This window comes from Chiloscyllium plagiosum, unplaced genomic scaffold, assembly GCF_037043375.1.
Source record: "Chiloscyllium plagiosum isolate Xiang-an unplaced genomic scaffold, Cpla_swu_hap1 HiC_scaffold_27, whole genome shotgun sequence".
Lineage (NCBI taxonomy): Eukaryota > Metazoa > Chordata > Chondrichthyes > Orectolobiformes > Hemiscylliidae > Chiloscyllium > Chiloscyllium plagiosum.
Genome location: NW_028270165.1, coordinates 62,129,176 through 62,152,192, shown reverse-complemented (window position 1 = coordinate 62,152,192; position 23,017 = coordinate 62,129,176). Strand labels below are relative to the sequence as shown.

Genomic DNA, 23,017 nt, shown 5'->3' with positions numbered 1-23,017 from the left:
ACACACCCCACACACACCTTCTCAGAGGCTTATACTCCATCACACAAACGTTACCAAGCATGCACACTTGCAAACACATACACATGGGTCTATGTGGTGAATTTGCATTTGCAGATACATTCGATGTGCGCTTTGAGCAGAAATCGGCAGGTAGTCAATCCATGTATTATTTTATAAATTCCTACTTTGATAATAGAACCATTCTGATTCAAGATTTGGATACAGACACACTCAAACTTCACACCTTTCATACATTGTGAGAGCTGAGCTGTCACCTATTTTTATAAAACCTTAAGTCATCTCGAGACTGACTTAAAAAATATTCTGGGATTTATACATTAATGAAGCAAAACCTGCAACCCATTCTAAAAGATGAAAGACTTAACAGCAATCCAGGTTTTTTTTCAATATATCATTTCTGTTGCATGACACTGATCTTTTGCTTTAAATTCTGTGTCTTATGATCCTGCTCCACAGCTACCTGATGAAGGAGCAGTGCTCTGAAAGCTAGTGCATCCAAATAAACCTGTTGGACTATAACCAGGTGCTTTTTAACTTTACCCACCCCAGTTCAACACCGGCCCCTCCACATTGTTTCTAGTGAACTCGGCCCACACCCTTTACTGCTGCCAGTAAACTTTACAATGCTGATGAAATGGTGCAGTACCTGCACTCCTGAAAAATTTACAATTTCTAACGATAGTAGCTACTCATTCACTACTCCATCTGATACACGACATTGGAAACTTAGTGCAGGAGGCTGAAAGAAATGAGCAGCTTTAAAACAAAAACCATTTGGAGCTCAAAGCTTTCAATGAGAGCCTGAACCCGACGTTAAGTTCAGGTAAACTTTACTGTGACCAACTTTGTTACAGCTTCAGATTCCCCCCAGCAAAAAGGCATAGAAAAAATAGTTCTTTTTAAAAAAACAGCTCAAGGTCAAAGCGCACACACTCTCCACACCCAACACCACCACCAACCCGTTGCTCCTTCAATCCTCCTGCAATGGCGCGTGAACTCGCTGGTGGCTCCGCAGGTTGAAGAAGCGTGTGAAACCCTTCCCACACTGAGAGCAGGTGAAGGGCTTCTCGCCCGTGTGGACCCGCTGGTGGTTCAGCAGGTTGGAGGAATTGCTAAAAGCCTTCCCGCACACGGTGCAGGGGAACGGCCTCTCCCCCGTGTGGACCCGCTGATGGGTCAGCAGGTGGGAGGAACTGTTGAAGGCCTTCCCGCACTCTGGACAGCTGAAGGGTCTCTCCCCTGTGTGGACACGCCGGTGGGTCAGTAGGTTGGAGGAATTGCTGAAGGCTTTCCCGCACTCTAAGCAGCTGAAAGGCCTTTCACCCGTGTGGACCCGTTGGTGGTTCAGCCTGTAGGAGGAACTGCTGAAGGCCTTCCCACACTCGGGGCAGCTGAAGGGCCTTTCCCCGGTGTGGACCCACCGGTGGGCCAGCAAGGCAGAGGAATAGCTGAAGGCCTTCCCACACTCGGGACAGGAGAACGGCCTCTCCCCCGTGTGGACCCGCTGGTGCTTCAGCAGGTCAGAGGATTTGCTGAAGGCCTTCCCGCAGTTGGGACAGCTGAAGGGCCTTTCCCCTGTGTGGACCCGCCGGTGGGTCAGCAGGGCAGAGGAATCACCGAAGGCCTGTCCGCAGTCAGGGCAGGAGAATGGCCTCTCCCCTGTGTGGACCCGCTGGTGCTTCAGGAGGTCGGAGGAATTGCTGAAGGCCTTCCTACACTCAGAGCAGCTGAAGGGCCTCTCCCCCGCCTGGACCCGCTTGTGGGTCAGCAGGGTGGTGGAACTGCTGAATGCCTTGCCGCACTCAGGGCAGCTGAATGGCCTCTCCCCTCTGTGGATCTGGTGGTGCTTTAGCAGGTCAGAGGATTTGCTGAAGGCCTTCCTACAGACTGGGCAGGAGAATGGCCTTTCCCCGGTGTGGCTGCGCTGATAAGTCTCTGGGGCAGACGGGGCATGAAAGCCTTTCCCACAGTTACCACACTTCCATGGTTTCTCCACAGGGCGGGATTCCTCCAGTTTCTCCATGGCTGAAGCTTCAGCTATACGCAAACACTTGTACAGCCCCTCCCCACTGTGAATTCCTGTTTTCAGGCCGTATAGCTGTTACACACTCCACGCTCAGTGCGCTGCAACAGTAGGGTCTCTCATCTAGTCCCATTGATGCTGAAAAAGTACTCAAACAAGAACCAAAAAGTTTGTTTCCTTCTCACAGAATCATGGTTGAAAATTGTTGCGGTCCTGATGAATTGGGTGACTGTCAGACATTGATGTCAAAGTGAGGACTGCAGTCGCTGGAGAGTCAGAGACAAAAAGCGCAGCACTGGAAAAGCACAGCAGGTCAGGCAGCATCCGAGGTGCAGGAGAGTCAATGTTTCCGGCATAACGCCTGTACCTGTTCATTTTGAAACTTCTGTCTTCAGATCTTCAAATACGCTGCAAAAAGAAATTATAAAATTCATCACTGTCAGTGCAGGGTAGAAATTCAGAACAAGCAATTCTACTTTCTGCAGAATATTCTTTTCTTATTTCACAAAATTGAAAACACCATCCCACTCTCTCCCCCTCTGTTCTCACTCTGCTCTAATCAATTCTTACGGGGCAACCAACAAGGTGACTTTGTCACTGTATAAGTTCAAAATTAATATGAAAGAAGTCTTTGATAAGCTGTTGGCACTTAGAAGTTGACAAGGCACTGGGACTTGATGAAATATATCCAAGGATCTTGAAGAAAGGGACGACAGAAATTGTGGGAGCATTCGACATAATTCAACAGTCTTCCATGGAATTGGAGGAAGTGACTGGAAAACTGCAAACACTTTAGCCTTGTTTAAGAAAGGTTGTAAAGATATACTCAGCAATTAGAGGGCAGCCAGTTTAAATTTGGTGGAAAAGCAGAAATAGTTATTCTGGTCAAAATTTGTAGTCACATGGAGAAAGGTGGATTAAGAAGAGCCAGCGTGGGATTGCTGAAGGGGACATTGCATTTAATTAACTTGATGGTGTTTTTTGCAGAAGTTACAGGCTTGACGAGGATAACACCTCAGCTCTCCTCTTTGTTATCCATCCTGGCTGTCCTCGGGAGTCTGGTACACCTACAGCCTTGACGTAATGCTGAATTTGAGGGGATTAAAGCACCAAAGTGTGACTTCAAATTACTTGGCTTCACGGGTTTTGCTATCATATCTCTCCCATAAACGCTGACAGAACAGGCTGTGTGCAGGAGTCTGCTGGGCACCATCTTCATTAATCAAAAGGGAAAGAGCTATTGATTCAGCACCTCAGTAAATCTTGAGGCAGTCTTGGCTCCTATGCACGTGTTGGGATACATGTAAGGAGATGTTTATATTTTGCTTCTGTACTTAGAATTCAGAAATTGAAGCCAGTGTACATTTTAAAAATATTCAAGATTAAAAGTACAGAGGAGATCAATATTATACAACAATCCAACAACCCCGTCCCAAGACAACAGGCGCCTGACCCTCACAAAGCTGGCGGCCGGTTGCCCGGGCAACCCGAGAGCTCCTTCGCCGGTGAAGTAAACACTGGGCCTGCGGGGCTTCTATTGGAGGCCTGAGGCCTCCCCCTAGGAGTTTATAAACTCCCCAGTCTCCCTCCTCCCGCGGTTCCCAATCCTACCCTGTCTCACTGTCTCCTCTCCCCGGGGGCAGGAGCCAGGTCTTGGCGCTCGGGCCTGGCGACCTCCCCGGGATGTTCCTGAAACCTGGTCCTGTTCTGAAGGAGAATCCCCGGACCCGAAACACCTCCTCACATTCCTCCCGACACGAGCTGCCGGACCTGCTCAGCTTTTCCAGCGGCTCCTGTTCTTGTTCCTTCAGCTGCCGGCGCCATTCCTCATCCGCACTCAGTCACACTGTCTTTGTCCCATTGCACATGCGCCAACTCAGGGGGCGGGTCCCTCCTGGTGACGTCATCACCGCCGAAGTGGCGCGGTCGGAGGAGTCCTCCAAGAATTCGGTGACAATGGGGGCGGGGCGATCGCTTTCCCCGCCCCCAGCCACTTGCAAGGTGAGTTTCTTTTAAGTTTGAACGTATTTTCTTTCAATTTTCAGAAATGTTATTCCAGACCTCTGGAAGGCTGAAGCATTGAGAAACTTTCAGACATAAACAAACGGATATGAATAAATTTCATAAAAATAGGTAAGGTAAATTGCGAAATAAACCCAACACAAAATATCAAAAAGAATAGCAAGAGCTTGTATTGGAATGCTGAAGGGAACAGAATCGCTGAAGTAAATGTTGGTCCCTTGGAAGGTGAAACCGCTGAGTTAATAGGGGAACACTGAAATAGCAAAGCTGCTAAATCAAAACTTTCCTCAGCTTTCACATTGGAGGACAGCAATACTATCCCTATTGGAACAGGCAAGTCAGAGGCTGTAGAAAGGGTAGAACTTAAACAATCAACGTCGATAGGTACACTATCGGGATTGAGGGCGGACAGGTCCCCTGGGCCTAATGGCCCACATTCTAATGTACTAAAGGCAGTGGATACATTAGTTACAATATTCCAAAATTCCTTGGACACAAGAAAGATTTATTGAGTTTATTTAAGACTGAGATAGGTAGATTCTTAATTGTCAAGGTGATCAAAGGTTACGAAGAGAAAGCGCCAGAAAGGAGTTGACTTCAGCCATGATTGGGTGACGGAGCAGACTTGCTGGGCTGAATGGCCTCTGATATCTTATGAATCCACTGGAGTGGAAAAATACTAATGTAACACCTGTATTCAAAAAGGGAGAGAAGCAATACGTGAGAAATTGCAGACCAGTTAGTTCAACAGCTGTTAATGGGAAGTTGTTAGAATCAATTATCAAGGAAGCAATATCAGGATGTTTGGAAAGTCAAAACTCTTTAGATAGCTCCTTTCAAACTACTACCGTTAAGAAGGTCAAGAGCAGCAGTTACATGGGAGACCATTACCTGCAAGTTCTGTTCAAAGACACTCACTATTGGAGCAGCACACTCATCTTAACATACAGAGATTACAAAGATAAAGATGGGAGAAACCATTGGAGAGATTTGAAGACTAAAATGAGAATTTTAAAATTTGGTTGTTGCTTGAATGGGCACCAGCACAGGTCAGTGGACACATGTGCCACAGAGGAATGAGAATTGTTGCCATGATACAAGAGCAAAGTCTTAGATGATTTCAAGTTTACAGAAGGGCAAATGCGTAAAATTATTGATTGCAGCAGTGAAGTAGTCAAGCCTGGATGTAAGGAAGGGACCAAAGATGATTCCGGCAGCAGCAGCTACTTTGGGAATGGGACAGGCTCGAATGAGATGACAGAGGCAGATACAGGAGGCTTTGTGCTGGCACAGGTCAGAAGCTCCTCTCAGAGTCCAATGCAGCAAGTTATGAACAGCCTGGCTGAATCTGAGAGTTATAAGGGAGAGAATGGAGGCTGAGGAATGAAGATGGATGCAAAAACTGGAAACCAGTGGCTTCATTCTTCCCAGTGTTTAATTGGAGTGGATCCATCAATATGAAGAATTTCAGCAACCAGATTGGACCATGAAACTGGTGAGTTTTGAGAAGGTTTGTAGCTCAGGGTGAGGTTCTGGATGTAGGTTTGCTCGCTGAGCTGAAAGGTTCATTTTCCATCACTATACTAGGTAACATCTGCAGTGAGCCTCCAGATGAAGCACCAGTGGTGTAGCCCACTTTCTATTTAGATGTTTGGGTTGGTGATGTCATTTCCTGTGGTGGCATCATTTCATATGGCAATGTCATTTCCTGTTCTTTTTCGGGGGGGGGGTGTAAATGGGATCCAAGTCAATGTATTTGTTGATAGCATTCCAACCAGAATTCTATGCTTCTAGGAATTCTCATGCGTGTCTCTGTTTGGCTTGTCCTGGGGTGGATGTGTTGTGCCAGTCGAAGTGGTGTCCTTCCTCATGCATCTGTAAGGATACTAGGGATAGTGGGTGATGTCTTTTTGTGGCTAGTTGATGTTCATATATCCTAGTGGCTAGTTTTCTGCCTGTTTGTCCAATGTAGGGAACACCACATCCATCCTCGGATAAGGGTCTGTTTCTGTGTTGTCTGACTTTAACTCTTCTTTTACTGGTCATCACAACCATTTTCTTGCCTTCCCCAATACCCATCCAATTCATTGTTGTTTAAAATATCAGATGAACTCAGCCTTGAATGTATTCAGTGACCCCATACCTGCAGGAAGACATCCCCACTTCTGAACTCAGTTCCTCTTGCTAATATACCACTTGCCTTGCGCATTGCTTGCTGCACCTGTCTGACAACTGGCATTGATTGGTGTGGAAGAACATGTTGCTGGAAAAGCACAGCAGGTCAGGCAGCATCCAAGAAGCAGGAGAATCAGCCCAAAACGTCGATTCTCCTGCTCCTCTGATGCTGCCTGAACAGCTGTGCTTTTCCAGCAACACTCTCAACTCTGATCTCCAGCATCTGCAGACCTCAATTTCTCCTGGTGTGAAAAAACGCTGAGACCTCTTTGTCCATCCACACAACATTCCTGATGAAGGGCTTGTGCCTGAAACATCAACTCTCCTGCTCCTCGGATGCTGTCTGACCTGCTGTGCTTCCAGTGCCACATTTTTTGACTCTGATCTCCAGCTTCTGCCATCCCAATATATGATCATTTAAACAATGCTTTGTGCTGTTTTCTTTTTCCACAACACCGGCTATAACTTCACACTGAGGTAATACATTTGCCATGTGTTTGCCAATTGAGACACAGACTTGGACCAACTTTTCCAGTCTGTCCCCTCCCTGGATTCCCTCCCTTTGCTTTTAGTTGCTTCAAGTCACAAATTGAACCCCAGCATGAAAAAAAAGAGTAGAAGAGGGGGAGAGAAGAGAGATCGCTGTGCTCACAGATGTTGGACAGAGGAAGTTCCAGTCTGTGGTGAATCTCAATCTTCATTCATAGAGAGAAGCAGCAGCAGCTTGAGAAGCTAATGGTCCACCTTCAGACAATAGAGAGGCTGTGTTTAACAAGAACACTAGACTCCTACCGGTCCTCCAGTACTCCTCATTGGTCCATCAAAACAACATAGCGCCGTTTTTGCGGACAGCTACAAGCATGCGCGGTGTTTTTGCTGACACTGAGGAGCATGCGTAGTAGACTCTGTGGAGATGGAGTTACTGACAGTTTCTAACTATCCAAAGGCCAATGGGAGAAAAAAAAGATAGAGCCACACTGCTGTAGGTCTGGAGTCAGTCATGCGTAAGCCAGACCAGGGAAACAATGCAGCTGGGACGGCTGAGTGAATCCTTTCCCCTAACAACAGTTTCCTTCCCTAAAAAGGACATGAGTCAGTCAGATGGGGGTTTTCTTTGCCCCGAAAAATGGTTTCATCGTTAAATACTGAACTCCAGGTTTCTGACCGAATTCCAATTCCATCATCTCCCGCGGCAGGATTCGCCGGAACTGGGTTGTTAGTCCAGTTGATAATGGCACTAGGCTGTCATTCCTTCAACCCCCTGCGATGGCAAATGAACTCGCTGGTGCCTCCGCAGGAGGGAGGAGCAGGTGAAGGCCTTCCCGCACTTGAGGCAACTGAAGGGCCTCTCCCCTGTGTGGACCCGCCGGTGGGTCTGGAGATTAGAGGAATCGCTGAAGGCCTTCCCGCACTCAGGACAACTGAAGGGCCGCTCCCCCGTGTGGACCCGCCGGTGGGTCTGGAGATTGGAGGAATCGCTAAAGCCCTTCCCGCAGTCGGGGCACCCGAAAGGCCACTCCCCCGTGTGGACCAGCTGATGTCTCAGCAGGGCAGAGGAATCACTGAAAGCTTTCCAGCACTTGGGGCAGCTGAACGGCCTCTCCCCGGTGTGGAGCAGCTGGTGCTTCCTCAAGGTGCCCACTTGACTGAATCCCTTCCCACACTCGGGACAGCTGAAGGGCCTTTCCCGCGTGTGGACACGCCGGTGGGTCAGAAGGTGGGAGGAATTGCTGAAGGCCTTCCCGCATTCGGGGCAGGGGAATGGCCTCTCTCCTGTGTGGACCCGCTGGTGGGTCAGCAGGATGGAGGCCCGGGTAAAGCCCTTCCCACACTCGGGACACCTGAAGGGCCTCTCCCCTGTGTGGCGCCGCTGGTGCCTCAGCATGGAGGCGGCCTGGGTAAAGCCCTTCCTGCACTCAGGGCAGGAGAATGGCCTCTCCCCCGTGTGGACCAGCTGGTGCCTCAGCAGGGTGGAGGCCTGGGTAAAACCCTTCCTGCACTCGGTGCAGGAGAATGGCCTTTCCCTGGTGTGACTGCGCTGATGAATCTCCAGGGCAGACGGGACACGGAAGCCTTTTCCACAGTCGCCACACTTCCACGGTTTCTCCACAGGGTGAGATTCCTCAGGATTCTCCATGGCCAAAGCTTCAGCTGCACACAAACACGTGTATAGCCTCTCCCCACCGTGAATTCCTCGTTCCAGGCCGTATCACTCTTCCAGGCTCCACATTCAGTGCGGTTCAACAGTGGGTCTCTCATCCAGTCCCACTGATGCTGAAAATGTACTGAAACAGGAACCAAAAAGCTTTGCTCCTTCTCACAGAATCTAAGTTGAAAATTGCTGAGGTCCTAATGGATTGAGTGACTGTCAGATATTGATGTCAAAGCGAGGATTGCAGATGCCGTACAGTGAGTTGAGAAGTGTGCTGGAAAAGCACATCAGGTCAGGCAGCACCTGAGGAGCAGGAGAGTTGATGTTTTGGGCATAAGCCCTTCATCTGTTGATTTGAAACTTCTATCTTCAAATACTCTGTAAAAAGAGATTACAAATGTCATCACTGTCAGTCCAGAATATAAACTCAGAACAAGCAATTCTACTTTCTGCAGAATTTTCCACAAAATTGAAAGCACCATCCCACTCTCTCTCTCTGTTCTCACTCCCTTTTAACTAATTCTCCTGAAGGTACTGATTCAGGATCTTACTGGGGCAGAAAAGCAAAAATATCAAGACTGACACCTCTCTGAAGTTTGGATGACTCCACCTGAAAGTTAATATCTTCCACGACATTGGGATGCTGCTGCTGAGAGCGAACAGGTCTAATTTTGGGAAGCAAACAAAAATGTTAATTCAGGGTGAACCTGCCATGCAGCTTCTTGAGGAACAACCAGATACAAAATGGTTAACGCCCCCAGGAAGAGGGGAACAAAATGAGACATCAAGGCGTTAACACTGACACCAGAGAGAAACTGAACATACAGATGTGGCAAACATTAGTGGAAAGCCAGAGTCATAGAGATATACAGCACAGAAAATGACCCTTTAGCCAAAGTCTTCCAGATATCCTAAATTAATCTAGTTGCATTTGCCAGCACTTGGCCCATATGCTTCTTAACCCTTTCTATTCATACACCAATCCAAATGTCTTTTACATACTGTAATTGTACCAACCTCCATCACTTCCTCTGGCAGCTCATTCCAAACATGCACCAGGCTCTGCGTGAAAAATTTGCCCCTTCTGATGCTTTTAAATGTCCACCCCACCCACCCTCACCCTAAACCTTGTTACTACCTCGTCCTGGACTCCCCTATCCCAGGTAAAAGACCTTGTCTATTTACCCGATCCACACCACTGATGATTTTATACAAGTCTATAAGGTCACCCCTCAGACACTGCCGCGCTAGGGAAAACAACCTATAGTTCCATCTTCACTCACACGGGTAATTAAGATTCATAGTGGAGTTTGTTCACTCCAGTTGCTAAAGTGAACAAATGTCCCTCCCTTCTCTCTCTCGCCCCCAGGATGAAGAGTTGCCCAGACGGAAAGAGTTTCACTCTGAAACTGACAGGGCCACTTCCGCGTTGTGACATCAATAATGATTCACAAGGGCGGACCGAGGCCAACACCCAGCCCCCGCACTGCGCCGGCTCCGGACTCCGGCGTGCGATTGACCCGCATTACGCCTGCTCCAGATGGCCGGCGTCCCACTGACCTGCATTACACGTGCTCCGGAGGGCCTGGATCCGGCTGGCCCTCGCTGCGCCCGCTCCGGACGGAAAGCGTCCGGCTGACCCTTACTGCGCCTGCTCGGATTGGATGGCGTCCGGCTGGCCCTCACTGCGCCTGCTCCGGACGGACGGCGTCCGGCTGGCCCTCACTGCGCCTGCTGCGGACGGACGGCGTCCGGCTGACCCTCACTGCTCCTGCTCCGGACGGACGGCGTCCGGCTGGCCCTCACTGCGCCTGCTGCGGATGGCCGGCGTCCAGCTGACCCTCACTGCGCCTGCTGCGGTCGGTGTCAGACTGACCCGCATTACGCCCGCTCCGGACGGCCGGCGCTGCCCTGCACAGTTGGGAAAATCCCTTCCCTTCAACAAATCCCCATAGTGTGGAAGCAGGCAATTCGGCCCAACAAGTCCACACCGACCCTCCAAAGGGTAACCCACCCACACCCATTCCTCGACATTCACCCCCTGACTAATCCACCCCAGCCTGCACAACCCTGGCACTATGGGTAATTTAGCATTGTCCAGGTAAAGGTGGATTGGCAAAGTTAAAAATCACACAACGCCAGGTTATCATCCAACAGGTTTATTTGAAAGGAGTAGCATTTGGAGCGCTGCTCCTTCAGGTGGTTGTGGAGAATAAGATCATAACGCATAGAATTTATGAAAAAACATGACAGTGCCCTGCCACTGAAATGATCTATTGAACAAACCTGGATTGTGCAATCTTTCATCTTTTAGAATGTGTTGCAGGTATCACAAATATGTAAATCCCACAATTTCCTGCAAGGCACCTTCGGGATAACTATGGTTTTATAACAAAAGATGACATCTTTCAGTCTGGGGGGATGGGGGGTTGGGGGGGGTTGGGGGGGGTTGGGGGGGGGGGGTTGGGGGGGGGGGGGGGAGGGGGGGTTGGGGGGGGGGGGGATGGGGGGTTGGGGGGGGTTGGGGGGGGGGGGGAGGGGGGGTTGGGGGGGGGGGGGATGGGGGGTTGGGGGGGGGGAGGAGAGTGGGGGGTTGGGGGGGGGGGAGGAGAGTGGGGGGTTGGGGGGGGGAGGGGGGAATGGCAGAACTAGAGGGCATATGTTTAGGGTGAGAGGGGAAAGATATAAAAGAGACCTAAGGGGCAACCTTTTCACAAAGAGGGTGGTACATGTACGGAATGAGCTGCAAGAGGAAGAGGTGGAGGCTAGTACAATTGCAACATTTGAAAGGGATCTGGATGGAATATATGAATAGCAAGGGTTTGGAGGGATATGGGGTGGGTGTGAGAAGGTAGGACTAGATGGGTTGGGATATCTAGTCGGCATGGACAAGTTGGATCGCAGGGTCTATTTCTGTGCTGTACATCTCTACGACTATTTCAGCTCAGACAATGCATGAAAAGGTGTGAGATCAGAGTCTGTCTGTATCCTAACCTTGAGTCAGGCTGGTTCTATTTTCAAAAGTTGAATTTACATAATACTACATGTATTGACTGCCTGGAGATTGTTCATTTTAGGAGCAAAATAGAATGTATCGGCAAATATAATGCTGCAAATACAAATTCACTGCAATGGACTTGTGTGTATACACACACACGCATGAGAGAAATAAAAAGTCTATTTCTGTGCTGCATATCACACAGACATTGAGATAACATGCTTTATTTCTGTGGTTGTAAATGTTGTTGTAAATTATAGCTGGGGACTAATAGTTAGATGTAAGGGACAGAATTCCTCAAAATAGGGCACTATAAGAATCCTGGGAGAACCCTATTCTGGTTTACTTACTAGTGAACAAACATTAAGCACGATGATCTATTTATTTTTAATTTTGATTCGTTTTTCTTGTTTGATTCCCTGCTATGACAACAGGGAAATTGACCCAATGTTTTATTGTTCCAAATGGTGTAAAAATGGGTGTCAAAGCTTCAGCAGAAATCCAGCAGAGCTGACAGGCCAACATCTTACTCTAAGCGAACAGGGAGATCAACAGAGGACAGAGAAATCAGGACCTGAAATCTGAGCTGACACCAGACTACCCTGTGATCAATGCTTTGATTAGCAGTGCCAACCCTCTACCTTGACCTCGCTTCCCATTTGACTACCCCCTCAATATTCAGGATCCAATCCTTGTCATCCTGAAGCTGGGTTAGCCATGGGAAATGCAGGGTTATAGTTCCATAGTAATAAAAGCAGGAGTAGGCCATTTGTCCTGTCAGGCCTACTCTGCCATTCATTAAGATCATCGCAGCTCCTCCTCCCTGCATTGTCAAAGCTACCCTTAATTCACCAACCATGCAAAAACCCATCCAACTGTGTCTTCAATATACTGAAGTGGCCTTTACTGCTTCATTGGGCAGAGAATTCCATAGATTCTCTCCTAATCGGTGTTTGAAAGCTACTCCCCCTAATCTTGAGGTCTAGTCTCACCCAACAGCAGAAATGACTGGATAGGGAAGGGCTGCATCCCCAAAGTGCAATGAATTCCCACTTACACCCAAAATCCCGGACGGACTCACTCACTCAGTTGTTTGCTCATAAATGAAAGATTTTACTGTTACAACTTCTGCTCCTAGTCATGGCAAAACATCTTTGACAGCTGCTCTGAAAGTCCAATCTTCACAACCACACTTATGAATCATTCTCCTCTCACCTCAAATATGCACCGTCTAGTTTTGGACTGCACCATCCCGGGGAAAAGATCTTGGGTATTCACCCTATCCATGCCCGTTACAACGTCAATGCCCTCAGTCTCTGATGCTCCAGGGAAAATATCCCTGGCCTATTCTCCCTCTCCCAGTAGTTTAAACCCTCCACGTCTGGCAACAACCTTGTAAATCTTTTCCAACCTCTTTCAAAGTTTCATAACATCTTTTCTATATCAAAGAGACTAGAATTGAATGCAGTGTTCCAAAAGTGGCCCAACCAATTTCGTGGACAGCGGCCACATGACCTCCCAACTCCCATATTCAATGCTCTGACCAAGAAAGGAAAGCATACTGAATGCCTTCTTTACTATCGTAGCTACCTGAGACTCCACTTTCAAGGAATTATGAACCTGCACTCCAAGGTCTTTGTTCAGCAACACTCCCCTTAACTGTGTCAGTTCTGCCTGGATTGCTTGACCAAAATGCAACTCCTCACATTTGTCTAAATTAAACTCCATCTCCCACTCCTCGGCCCAATGACCCATCTGCTCAATTCCCATTTATAGCAAACTCTCTTATTCCCTAGAAGCTGAAAATCTTAATCCCACCTAATTCCTGCTGCATCTCATCCTGAAGGGTCTGGTTCATGCTGATACACAGGCCCACACTCTAATTGAAACATACAGAATACTGAATGGCATGGACAGACTGGATGTTGGGAAGATGTTTCCATTGGTAGGAGAGACAAGAACCTGAAGGCACAGCCTTAGAGTAAAGGGAAGGCCTTTTGGAACTGTGATAAGGAGAAACTCCTTCAACCAGAGAGTGGTGAATCTTTGGAATTCATTGCCACAGAAGGCTGTAAAGGACAGGTCATTGAGAATATTTAAGACGGAGGTAGACAGGTTCTTGAGTATCAAGGGGATCAAGGGTTACGGGGAGAAAGCAGGAGAATGGGCCTGAGAAACTTATCAGCTGCGATTGTGTGCTATCAGCAGACCTGATGGGCTGAATGGCCTAATCTCAGCTCCAATGTGTTATGGTCTCTTGCTGTCCTGGACACAGAGGGTGAGAATTGGGAGCAGGACTAGGACATTTGGTCTTTCGTGCCTGGACCAGTATTGCACAGATCATAACTGGATATGAATATACCTACATTTTGGTGGACAGGCTGGGACATTTTTCATTGGAGCAGAGGAGGTTGAGAGGTGACCTTACTGAGGTTGATTAAATCATGACAGATCTAGCTAACGTGAATGGCAGATGTCCTTTCCCTTGGGTGGGGGTTTCAAGATTAGGGAGCAAATTTTGAAGGAGAGAGGAGGAAGATTTGAAAAACATGAGGGACATTATTTTTCATTTTACAGAGAGTGGTTCGCGTGTGGAATGAATGTCCAGAGGAAGTGGTGCAGTTATAGCATTTAAAGGACATTTGGATAAGTATCTGAATAGGAAAGATTCAGAGGATATGGACCAAATACTGGTAGGTGGGACTAGTTTAGTTAGAGAACATAGTCAGCATGGACTAGTTGGACTGAAGGGGCTGTTTCTGTGCTGTCTGACACTGTAACTGTTCTATGCTGGTCTTGAAACCATTTTCTTAATATCCCCCATAAACATCCATTTCATTGTTGTTCAAAATATCAGATGAACTCAGCAGTGAATACGTTCAATGACCCCCCTAACAGAAGGAAGACATCCCCACTTCTGAACTCAATTCCTCTTGCTAATATACCACTTGCCTTGCTGATAGCTTGCTGCACCTGTCCGACAACTGGCAGTGACTGGTGCAGAAGGACACTGAGGTCCTATTGTACATCTACACATCATTGTTGATGAAGGGCTTGTGCCCAAAACATCAACTCTCATGCTGCCTGATTAGCTGTACTTTTAGGAGAAAGTGAGGACCGCAGATGCTGGAGATCAGAGCAGAAAATATGTTGGTGGAAAAGTGCAGCAAGTCAGGCAGCATCCAAGGAGCATGAGAATCGACGTTTCGGACATGAGCCCTTCTTCAGGAATGAGGAAAGTGTGGCAAGCAGGCTAAGATAAAAGGTGGGGAGGAGGGACTTGGGGGAGGGGCGTTGGAAATGCGATAGGTAGAAGGAGGTTAAGGTGAGGGTGATAGGCCAGAGTGGGGGTAGGGGCGGAGAGGTCAGGAAGAAGATTGCAGGTTAGGAAGGTGATGCTGGGTTTGAGGGTTGGGACTGAGACAAGGTGGGGGGAGGGGAAATGAGGAAACTGGAGAAATCGGAGGTCATCCCTTGTGGTTGGAGGGTTCCTAGGCGGAAGATGAGGCGCTCTTCCTCCAGCTGTCATGTTGCCATGGTCTGGCGATGGAGGAGTCCAAGGACCTGCATGTCCTTGGTGGAGTGGGAGGGGGAGTTGAAGTGTTGAGCCACGGGGTGGTTGGGTTGGTTGGTCCGGGTGTCCTAGAGGTGTTCTCTGAAACGTTCTGCAAGTCGGCGGCCTGTCTCCCCAATGTAGAGGAGGCCACATCGGGTGCAGCGGATGCAGTAAATGATGTGTGTGGAGGCGCTGGTGAATTTGTGGTGGATATGGAAGGATCCCTTGGGGCCTTGGAGGGAACTAAGGGGGGGGGGGGGAAGGTGTGGGCTGAAAATGTGTTGCTGGAAAAGCACAGCAGGTCAGGCAGCATCCAAGGAGCAGGAGAATCGACGTTTCGGGCATGAGCTCTTCTTCAGGAATCTGAAGGTGTGGGCGCAAGTTTTGCATTTCTTGCGGTTGCAGGGGAAGGTGCCGGGAGTGGAGGTTGGGTTGGTGGGGGCTGTGGACCTGACGAGGGAGTCACGGAGGGAGTGGTCTTTTCGGAACGCTGATAGGGGAGGGGAGGGAAACATATTCCTGGTGATGGGGTCCGTTTGGAGGTGGCAGAAATGACGACGGATGATACGATGTATATGGAGGTTGGTGGGGTGGTAGGTGAGGACCAGTGGGGTTCTGGCCTGGTAGCGATTGGAGGGACGGAGCTCAAGGGCAGAGGAGCGGGAAGTGGAGGAGATGCGGTGGAGAGCATTGTCGATCATGTCTGGGGGGAAATTGCAGTCTTTGAAGAAGGAGGCCATCTGGGTTGTTCGGTATTGGAACTGGTCCTCCTGGGAGCAGATGCAGTGGAGATGAAGAAATTGGGAATATGGGTGCAACTCTGATCCTCAGCATCTGCAATCCTCACTTTCTCCACATCCCAATGTATCACATTTAAAAACGCACCACCTTTCTGCTTTTCTTGCCACGGCAAAGGCTATAGCTTCACATTGAGGTACTGCATTTGCCATGTGTTTGCCAACTGAGACACAGACCTGGTCCAACATTTCCTGAGTCTGTCTCCACCCCAGAGAATCACTCCCTTTCCTTTCAGCTGCTGCAAATCAACACTATATATGAACAGGGATATCGGCTGGGTGCTGGCAAGCGGGACTAGATTAGGTTGCAATATCTGGCCGACATGAACGAGTTGGACCGAAGGGTCTGTTTCCGTACTGTCCATCTCTATGACTATAATTGAACACCAAAATGAAAACTAAATGGAAAAGGGGGTGAGAAAAGAAAGTGCTGTACTCACAGATGTTGGACAGAAGAAGCAAGTTACAGTCTGGGCTGAAGCTCAATCTTCACAGCAGCTACAGAAGCTTATGGTCCTCCTTCTGCATTCAGACAATAGGAGTGCTCTAACTGGCAGGAGGACCAATCTCCATCCGGTCCTCCAGGCTTTACCATTGGTCCATCAAAAGGAAGACGCGTGCCGTTCTTCGGACTTCGAGGAGCATGCGTACTACTTTGCTGACACCGGTGAGCATGCGCCTTCCTCGCTGACACCTCGGAGCATGCGCAGTGTGCGCTTTGGGGACTACTGTTAATGACGGATGTAAAGAATCTAAAGGCCAAAAGGAGAAAAAACGGCTGGAGCCACAATTTTATTTTTCCCTGTAGCTCGACGTTGTATTCTTTTTGCATTTTGTCTGGCTGCTCAACTTTTGTAAGTCTTTTCACCAGGGCAGATGAAGTTGTAAACTGGAGGGCATCGGTTTAAGATGAGGGGAGAAAGATTTAAAATGGTCCGAAGAAGCAACTTTTTCGCACAGAGGGTGGTGTGTGTACGGAATGAACTGCCAGACGAAGTGGTGGAGGCTGGTGCATTTACAATGTTTAATCGGAATCTGGATGGGTATATGAATAGGAAGGGTTTAGAGGGATATGGTTAGGTTCGGATATGATTAGATTAGATTAGATTCCCTACAGTGTGGAAACTGGCCCTTCAGCCCAACCAATCCACACCAACCCTCCGAAGAGTAACCCACCCAGACCCATTTCTCTCTGACTAATGCACCTAACACTATGGGCAATTTAACATGGACTATTCACCTGGCCTGCACATTTTTGTACTGTGGGAGGAAACCGGAGCACTCTGAGGAAACCCACGCAGACACGGACAACATGCAAATTCCACACTGACAGTCACCAGAGCCTGGAATCGAACCTGGAACTTTGGTGCTGTGAAGCAGCAGTGCTAACTACTGAGCCACCGTACCGTCATTCAAGTAAATTTCTCCCCGGGGGGAGGAGGGACAGTCAAGAGTCAACCATACTGCTACATGTAGGCCAGACTGGGTAAAGAATGCAGCTAGGACAACTGAGTGAATCCTTTCCCACAACGGCAATTTCCTTCCCTAAAAAGGATATGAGTGAATCAGATGTCTTTCCCCCCCTACCAATTCTGAACTCAATCCTTCTGACCGAATTCCAATTCCGCCATCTGCCGTGGCAGGATTTGAACCCATGAGTCCCCAGAACTGGGTTGATCGTCCAGTTGATAATGGCATTCAGCTGTCACTCCTTCAATTGCCCTGCGATGGCACATGAACTCACTGGTGCCTCTGCAGGTGGGAGGAACTGGTGAAGCCCTTCTTGCACTGACAGCAGGTGAATGGCCTCTCCCTGGTGTGGATTCGCTGGCGTGTCCACAGGGTTGCACATCTGACTGAATCCATTCCCACACTCCGGGCAGGTGAATGGTCTCTCCCCAGTGTGGACCTGCTGGTGCATGAGTAAGGTGGAAGAATCGACAAATCCTTCCTGCACACACAGGTGAACAGTCTCTGGTGGTGTGGTTTTGATCCCCCAAGCTGAGTTAATCATTAAAGTGCCTTTCACAGTCAGTGCCCTGAATCTTCCTCACTTGCGTATCTGTGTCTCAATGTTCTTCCTGCCACACCAGTATCCAAAATCTCTCACGCAGACAAAAACAAACATTTCTTCTCGATTTGTATGGGTGCTGATATTCTAGTCCCAATGAATCAAGTGGCTATGTCAAAAGTCGATGTATCATTTGCTTTCATATTTCTTTCCGTATGTCTTCCTGCAAAAATAAAAACAAATTGCAAAATAAGTGATCACGGTCAGTACAGTTAAAGAAACATAACATTGGTGGCAATTCTTGTAGATTGCCAGATGCCTGATGATCACATATTATCCAGGACACAAACCTGAAAACCCTCATGCAGCCAGATAGGCCGAAGTGTATATGGAGAACTTCCTAAAGGAGCCAATAGGAGCTACGGTGACAGGTACTGATATTCCATGCTCCAAACAGCTCGTCTGTCATTGGCCAGCTGCCTGGAATCACACAAGACTATTGTTCAGGAATGTAATATTAAACAAATTTAGCTTAAAACTTTCATCTTTTCAAAAGATGAATTAGTTTTGGTTCCTTCATATGTAAATCCCAGAAACTTTTAAAAAGTTACATTCTCAAGATAGCTTTAACAATAGATGCCATCTCAGCTCAGATAATGCATTGAAAGTATGAGGTTAAAGTCTGTGACCCAATATTTCTATCCTACCCATGCCCTTCATGATTTTATAATCCCTATAAGGTCACCCCTCAGCCTCCAATGCTCCAGGGAAAACAGCTCCAGACTTTTCAGCCTCTCAATATAGCTCAAATCCTCCAACCTTGGTTACATCCTTGTAAATCTTTTCTGAATCCTTTCAAGTTTTACAACATTCTTCCAATAGGAAGGAGACCAGAATTGCATGCAATATTCAAAAAGTGGCCTAACCAACATCCTGTACAGCCGCAACACGACCTCCCAACTCCTATACTGAATGCTCTGACCAAAAATGGAAGGCATACCAAACATGTTCTTCACTATCTTATCTACCTGTTTCAAAGGGAGACTCCCTTCCTCTGGGCAACATCTGGGAACAAAGCAATGTCTCCCTCTTTCCATTCCTTATCCTGGGGGCGGGGGGGGGGGGTTTGGACTCGCCCACACTGGGGAAACAGCATCAGTATTCACCCTATCCATACCACTCATGATTTTGTAACCTCTATAAAGGTCACCCCTCAACCTTTGATGCTTCAGAGAAAACCAGTCCCAGCCTATTCATCCTCTCTCTTTACCGCAAACCCTTCAACCCTGGCAACAGCCTTGTAAACTTTTTCTGAATCGTTTAAGTGTTAAATCCTTCCCAAAGCAGAGAGACTGGAGCTGAACATAGTATTCCAGAAATGGCCTCATCAATTTGGGATATCTGGTCGGTAAGGACGTGTTGGACTGAAAGGTCTGTTTCTGTGCAGTGGAGTTTTATGGCTCTATGGTAGGGACACAACCCATGTCTACATTCCCCCCTCCATCCTGCCACTTGTTGTGTGGTTCAAACCGTGGATCTCAGTTGGTCACCAGACTCTGACAATGTCCAAATACCTTGAGGCATTTCTCACATAAGCTACCAGGATTGTAGCCGCAGTAAGAAAATTTATTTTTCCTAATTTTAATTATCCAACCTTCAGCACTGGAAGAGCTCTCTCTTTTACCCATGTAATCATCCTGACAGCCTCACTGGGAAGGGAGAAAGTGGAGCCAATCTTTACACGGGCAGATTTCGTCACAGACTCAGAGGCAAGGACTGCAGATACTAGAAAGTCAGTGTCAAAAAGTATGGCGCTGGAATTTGATGAAGGGCTTATGCTCGAAACATCAACTCTCCTGCCCCTCGGATGCTGCCTAACCTGCTGTACTTCTTATAGTGCCACACTTTCCAACTCAGATTTCTTCAAAGAGTCAAACATTTCAGGTATATACCTCCTGATGTCACTGCATGTTCCAAATCATTAAGAGACTCTTAATAGATGCTCAACTGACCAGTGAATGTGTGCTATCTTGAATACTAATACAAGTCACACCTACACAAAGAATTAAAAAACTCTCTACTCGGTGTGGCTGAAGAGGTGTCTCAGTCGATGGGACAACCGACTAAAGGCCTTCCCACACACTGAGCAAGAAAATGGCCTTTCTCCGGTGTGAACACACTGGTGTATCTGCAGGGCAGAGGAATCTGTGCTCCCTGCAGGTGGAGCAGGAGAACGGCTTCTCGCTGGTGTGAATGTACTGGTGAGTTAGCAGAGAAGTCGAATGGGTGAAGTCCTTCCCACAAACTGAGCAAATGAATGACTTCTCCCCGGTGTGAACCCACTGGTGAGTCACCAGGGTGGATAGGTGAACGAATGCCTTCCCACGCACTGAGCAGGTGAATGGCCTCTCCCTGGTGTGACCACGATGATGGGAATCGAGCAGACACAGGAATTTGAATTCTTTCCTGCAATCCTCGCATTTCCACGGTTTCTCCATCACGTGGAAGTCCTGATCTCTCTCCAGGTTTGACAACCAGTTGAAAGACCACTCACATGGAATGTGTTCTGTCTCTTGCCACTGCAAATGGGATGTTGCTATTTCAGGCTGTGTATCCGCTTAGAGCTCTTCCCACAGTCAGTTCACTGGGACACTCTCACTCAGGTCTGTGTGCCTCAGTCTCACTGATGATTGAAACCTTTCGAAGCAGACAGGGCAGCAGAGAAATAATAAATCCTGAGAGATTCAAAGGCTGATGATGATTGTCTTGTTTTGATATTTCTGCCTGCAATTCCTTCCCTTTCTCATACCCTGTAAAAGGAGATTACAGGAAGCATCACCATCTGGACAGGATAGAAATTCAAAACAGACAATTCTGGTTCCTGTGGAACCCTAGGTCTGAATATCATGCATAGGTTGAAGCATTTTATCCATATCTGCCCTGTCAAAATCCCACAGGATGTTTACAAAACCTTCAACCAAAATAATCCATTCAGCCCATTGAATCTGCTCCACCATTCATTACCATAATGTCTAATATTATAATCCACATTAATGCCTTATTATTGATTAAAATTCTGCCCACCATCTGCCTTGACTATACTTAGTGATAGAACTTCAATAGCCCTGTCAGTCATTACCCTCAGAGAAGATATCCACCTTATCTCCATCATAAATATGCAAACACTTAAGATTAGAGACTATTCCTTCTGGTCTGAGACTCTCCCACAAATGAACATTACCTTTTTGGCAACTAACCTTTCAGGCCCACTAAGATTCTGATATTTATTCATTAAGATCTCCTCTAATTTTTCCAAACTCAAATGAATGTGTAACTAAGCTACTCAACCTTGCATCTTTAGCAAACACGTCAATTCCCGGGATTAATTTTGTGAACGTTCTCTCACTAGCATCCAATGTTTCTGTCATCTCCTCTACTTTGAGGGACCAGAAGTACAAAACACGCAAGTTATGGCATAATAAAAGAATGATAAATAATAGACATTTTTCTAGCAGCAATTCAAAGTTATGCAAAAGTTTCAGATAGAAAGAGAGTCCAATCATATAGTGTTAAGGAGTCTGATGGCTTGGGGGAAGAAACTGTTGCACAGTCTGGTCGTGAGAGACTGAATTGGGAGGTGGGTGGGGGCTTGGAGTTCCTCGCTGCCACATCATTTTGTGCCTCAAACTATGCATAAAAAGTTGTTCAACTCATCCAGCAGTGGGGAGGCACCACCAGCACAACCAGGCAATGCTGTTCGGTGGTTAGTGATGGCTTGGATGCCCTTCCACACGCTCAGTTTATCACTGCTGTCCTGAAAGTGGCTGTATATTTTCTGTGTATGCACATTTTGACTCTTCGTGCCCGGGTCAGGTTGGCCCTCACTGTTGTTAGGCCCGCCTTATCATCTGCTATGAAGGTAGAATCACAGGTCCTCAGCACTGCACACACCTTTACAGTCATTCATAGCTTCTGGTTGGGGCAAGTAGTGATGGTCTTGGACACAATGACACCGTCAATACACTTGCTAATGTAGGAAATCACCGACATCATGTACTCCTCTAAATTGATGGAATCGCTATCATTTGTCGTCTCCCTGAACACCCACCAGTCAGTGCGCTCAAAACAGTCTTGAAGAGCAGAAATGGCTCCACCTGGCCAGGTTTTCACCTGCTTCAGAACCAGTCTGATACGCCTGTATACTGGGATTAGCATAACAGAGATGTGGTCTGAGGAGCTGAGGTAGGGCAGGGATATCAGTTTAACCCCAGAACGAGAAAAGAAATTGAAAAGGATGGGAAGGGTGTAGAAAGAAAGTGCCGTACTCACAGATGTTGGACAGAGGAAGGAAGTTGCAGTCTGGGGTGAAGCTCAATCTTCATTCAGACAAGTAGTAGCAGCTTCCCGAGCTCATTTTTTTTTTAGTGTTTATATTTTCTCCTAGTGATATATATTTTATTAAACAAATTACAAAACAATTTACAAAAAAACATTGACAGCTGTACACAAAAGACAGCAATTTTACAAGGGAGAGGAGCAGCAAAGCTAGGCCCCGAACCCTACCGTTCAACCATTTTACAGGGAGAGGAGGACAAACCTCAAATCCCAGTTCCACATATGACAAGACAGTGACAATGACATTTGTACATTAGACAATACCGTTACATACAAAAGTGCAGACAATACAGACCCAGCAAGCCCCCGCCCCTCCCACCTTCCGCTTCCCGAGCTCATTTTTTTTTTCCTGGTTATATTATTTTATTAAACAAATTACAAAACAGTTTACAAAAAAACATTAACAGCTGTACACAAGAGACAGCAATTTTACAAGGGAGAGGAGCAGCAAAGCTAGGCCCCAAACCCTACCGTTCAACCATTTTACAGGGAGAGGAGGACAAACCTCAAATCCCAGTTCCACATATGACAAGACAGTGACAATGACATTTGTACATTAGACAATACCGTTACATACAAAAGTGCAGACAATACAGACCCAGCAAGCCCCCGCCCCTCCCACCTTCCGCTTCCCGAGCTCATATTTTATTAAACAAATTACAAACAAACAGTTTACAAAAAACATTTACAGCTGTACATAAGAGACAGCAATGTTACAAGGGAGAGGAGCAGCAAAGCTAGGCCCCAAACCCTACCATTCAACCATTTTACAGGGAGATGAGGACAAACCTCAAATCCCAGTTCCACTTATGACAAGACAGTGACAATGACATTTGTACATTAGACAATACCATTACATACAAAAGT

At 47.4% G+C, this 23,017-nt stretch overlaps 2 protein-coding genes across 8 annotated transcripts; both read right to left on the bottom strand.

The window, feature by feature from the left end:
• Window positions 1-906: 906 nt before the first annotated feature.
• LOC148144405 (uncharacterized) lies at window positions 907-16,247 on the bottom strand. Of its 6 annotated transcripts, none has more exons than XM_087974721.1 (2): window positions 16,185-16,247; window positions 907-2,452 (listed from the first exon to the last, which is right to left on the bottom strand). In XM_087974721.1, the coding sequence occupies exon 2, from the start codon at window positions 2,042-2,044 to the stop codon at window positions 992-994; it is 1,053 nt and encodes a 350-aa protein (XP_087830847.1). In that variant the 5' UTR covers window positions 2,045-2,452; window positions 16,185-16,247; the 3' UTR covers window positions 907-991. The 6 variants fall into 6 exon arrangements, with proteins under 6 accessions (XP_087830847.1, XP_087830849.1, XP_087830851.1 ...); XM_087974723.1 differs by lacking the exon at window positions 16,185-16,247 and adding an exon at window positions 9,954-10,023; XM_087974725.1 differs by lacking the exon at window positions 16,185-16,247 and adding an exon at window positions 6,473-6,667.
• LOC148144406 (uncharacterized) lies at window positions 3,887-10,021 on the bottom strand. Of its 2 annotated transcripts, XR_015751474.1 has the most exons (3): window positions 9,954-10,021; window positions 6,894-8,771; window positions 3,887-4,757 (listed from the first exon to the last, which is right to left on the bottom strand). XR_015751474.1 is itself a non-coding variant. In XM_087974753.1 (2 exons), the coding sequence occupies exon 2, from the start codon at window positions 8,376-8,378 to the stop codon at window positions 7,479-7,481; it is 900 nt and encodes a 299-aa protein (XP_087830879.1). In that variant the 5' UTR covers window positions 8,379-8,771; window positions 9,954-10,021; the 3' UTR covers window positions 6,707-7,478. The 2 variants fall into 2 exon arrangements, 1 of the variants encoding a protein (XP_087830879.1); XM_087974753.1 differs by lacking the exon at window positions 3,887-4,757 and having other exon boundaries at window positions 6,707-8,771.
• Window positions 16,248-23,017: the final 6,770 nt, after the last annotated feature.

Excerpts from the sequence above, each read along its gene's own strand:
- LOC148144405 (XM_087974721.1), bottom strand. The coding sequence starts at position 2,044 with ATGGAGAAACTGGAGGAATCCCGCCCTGTGGAGAAACCATGGAAGTGT.
- LOC148144406 (XM_087974753.1), bottom strand. The coding sequence starts at position 8,378 with ATGGAGAATCCTGAGGAATCTCACCCTGTGGAGAAACCGTGGAAGTGT.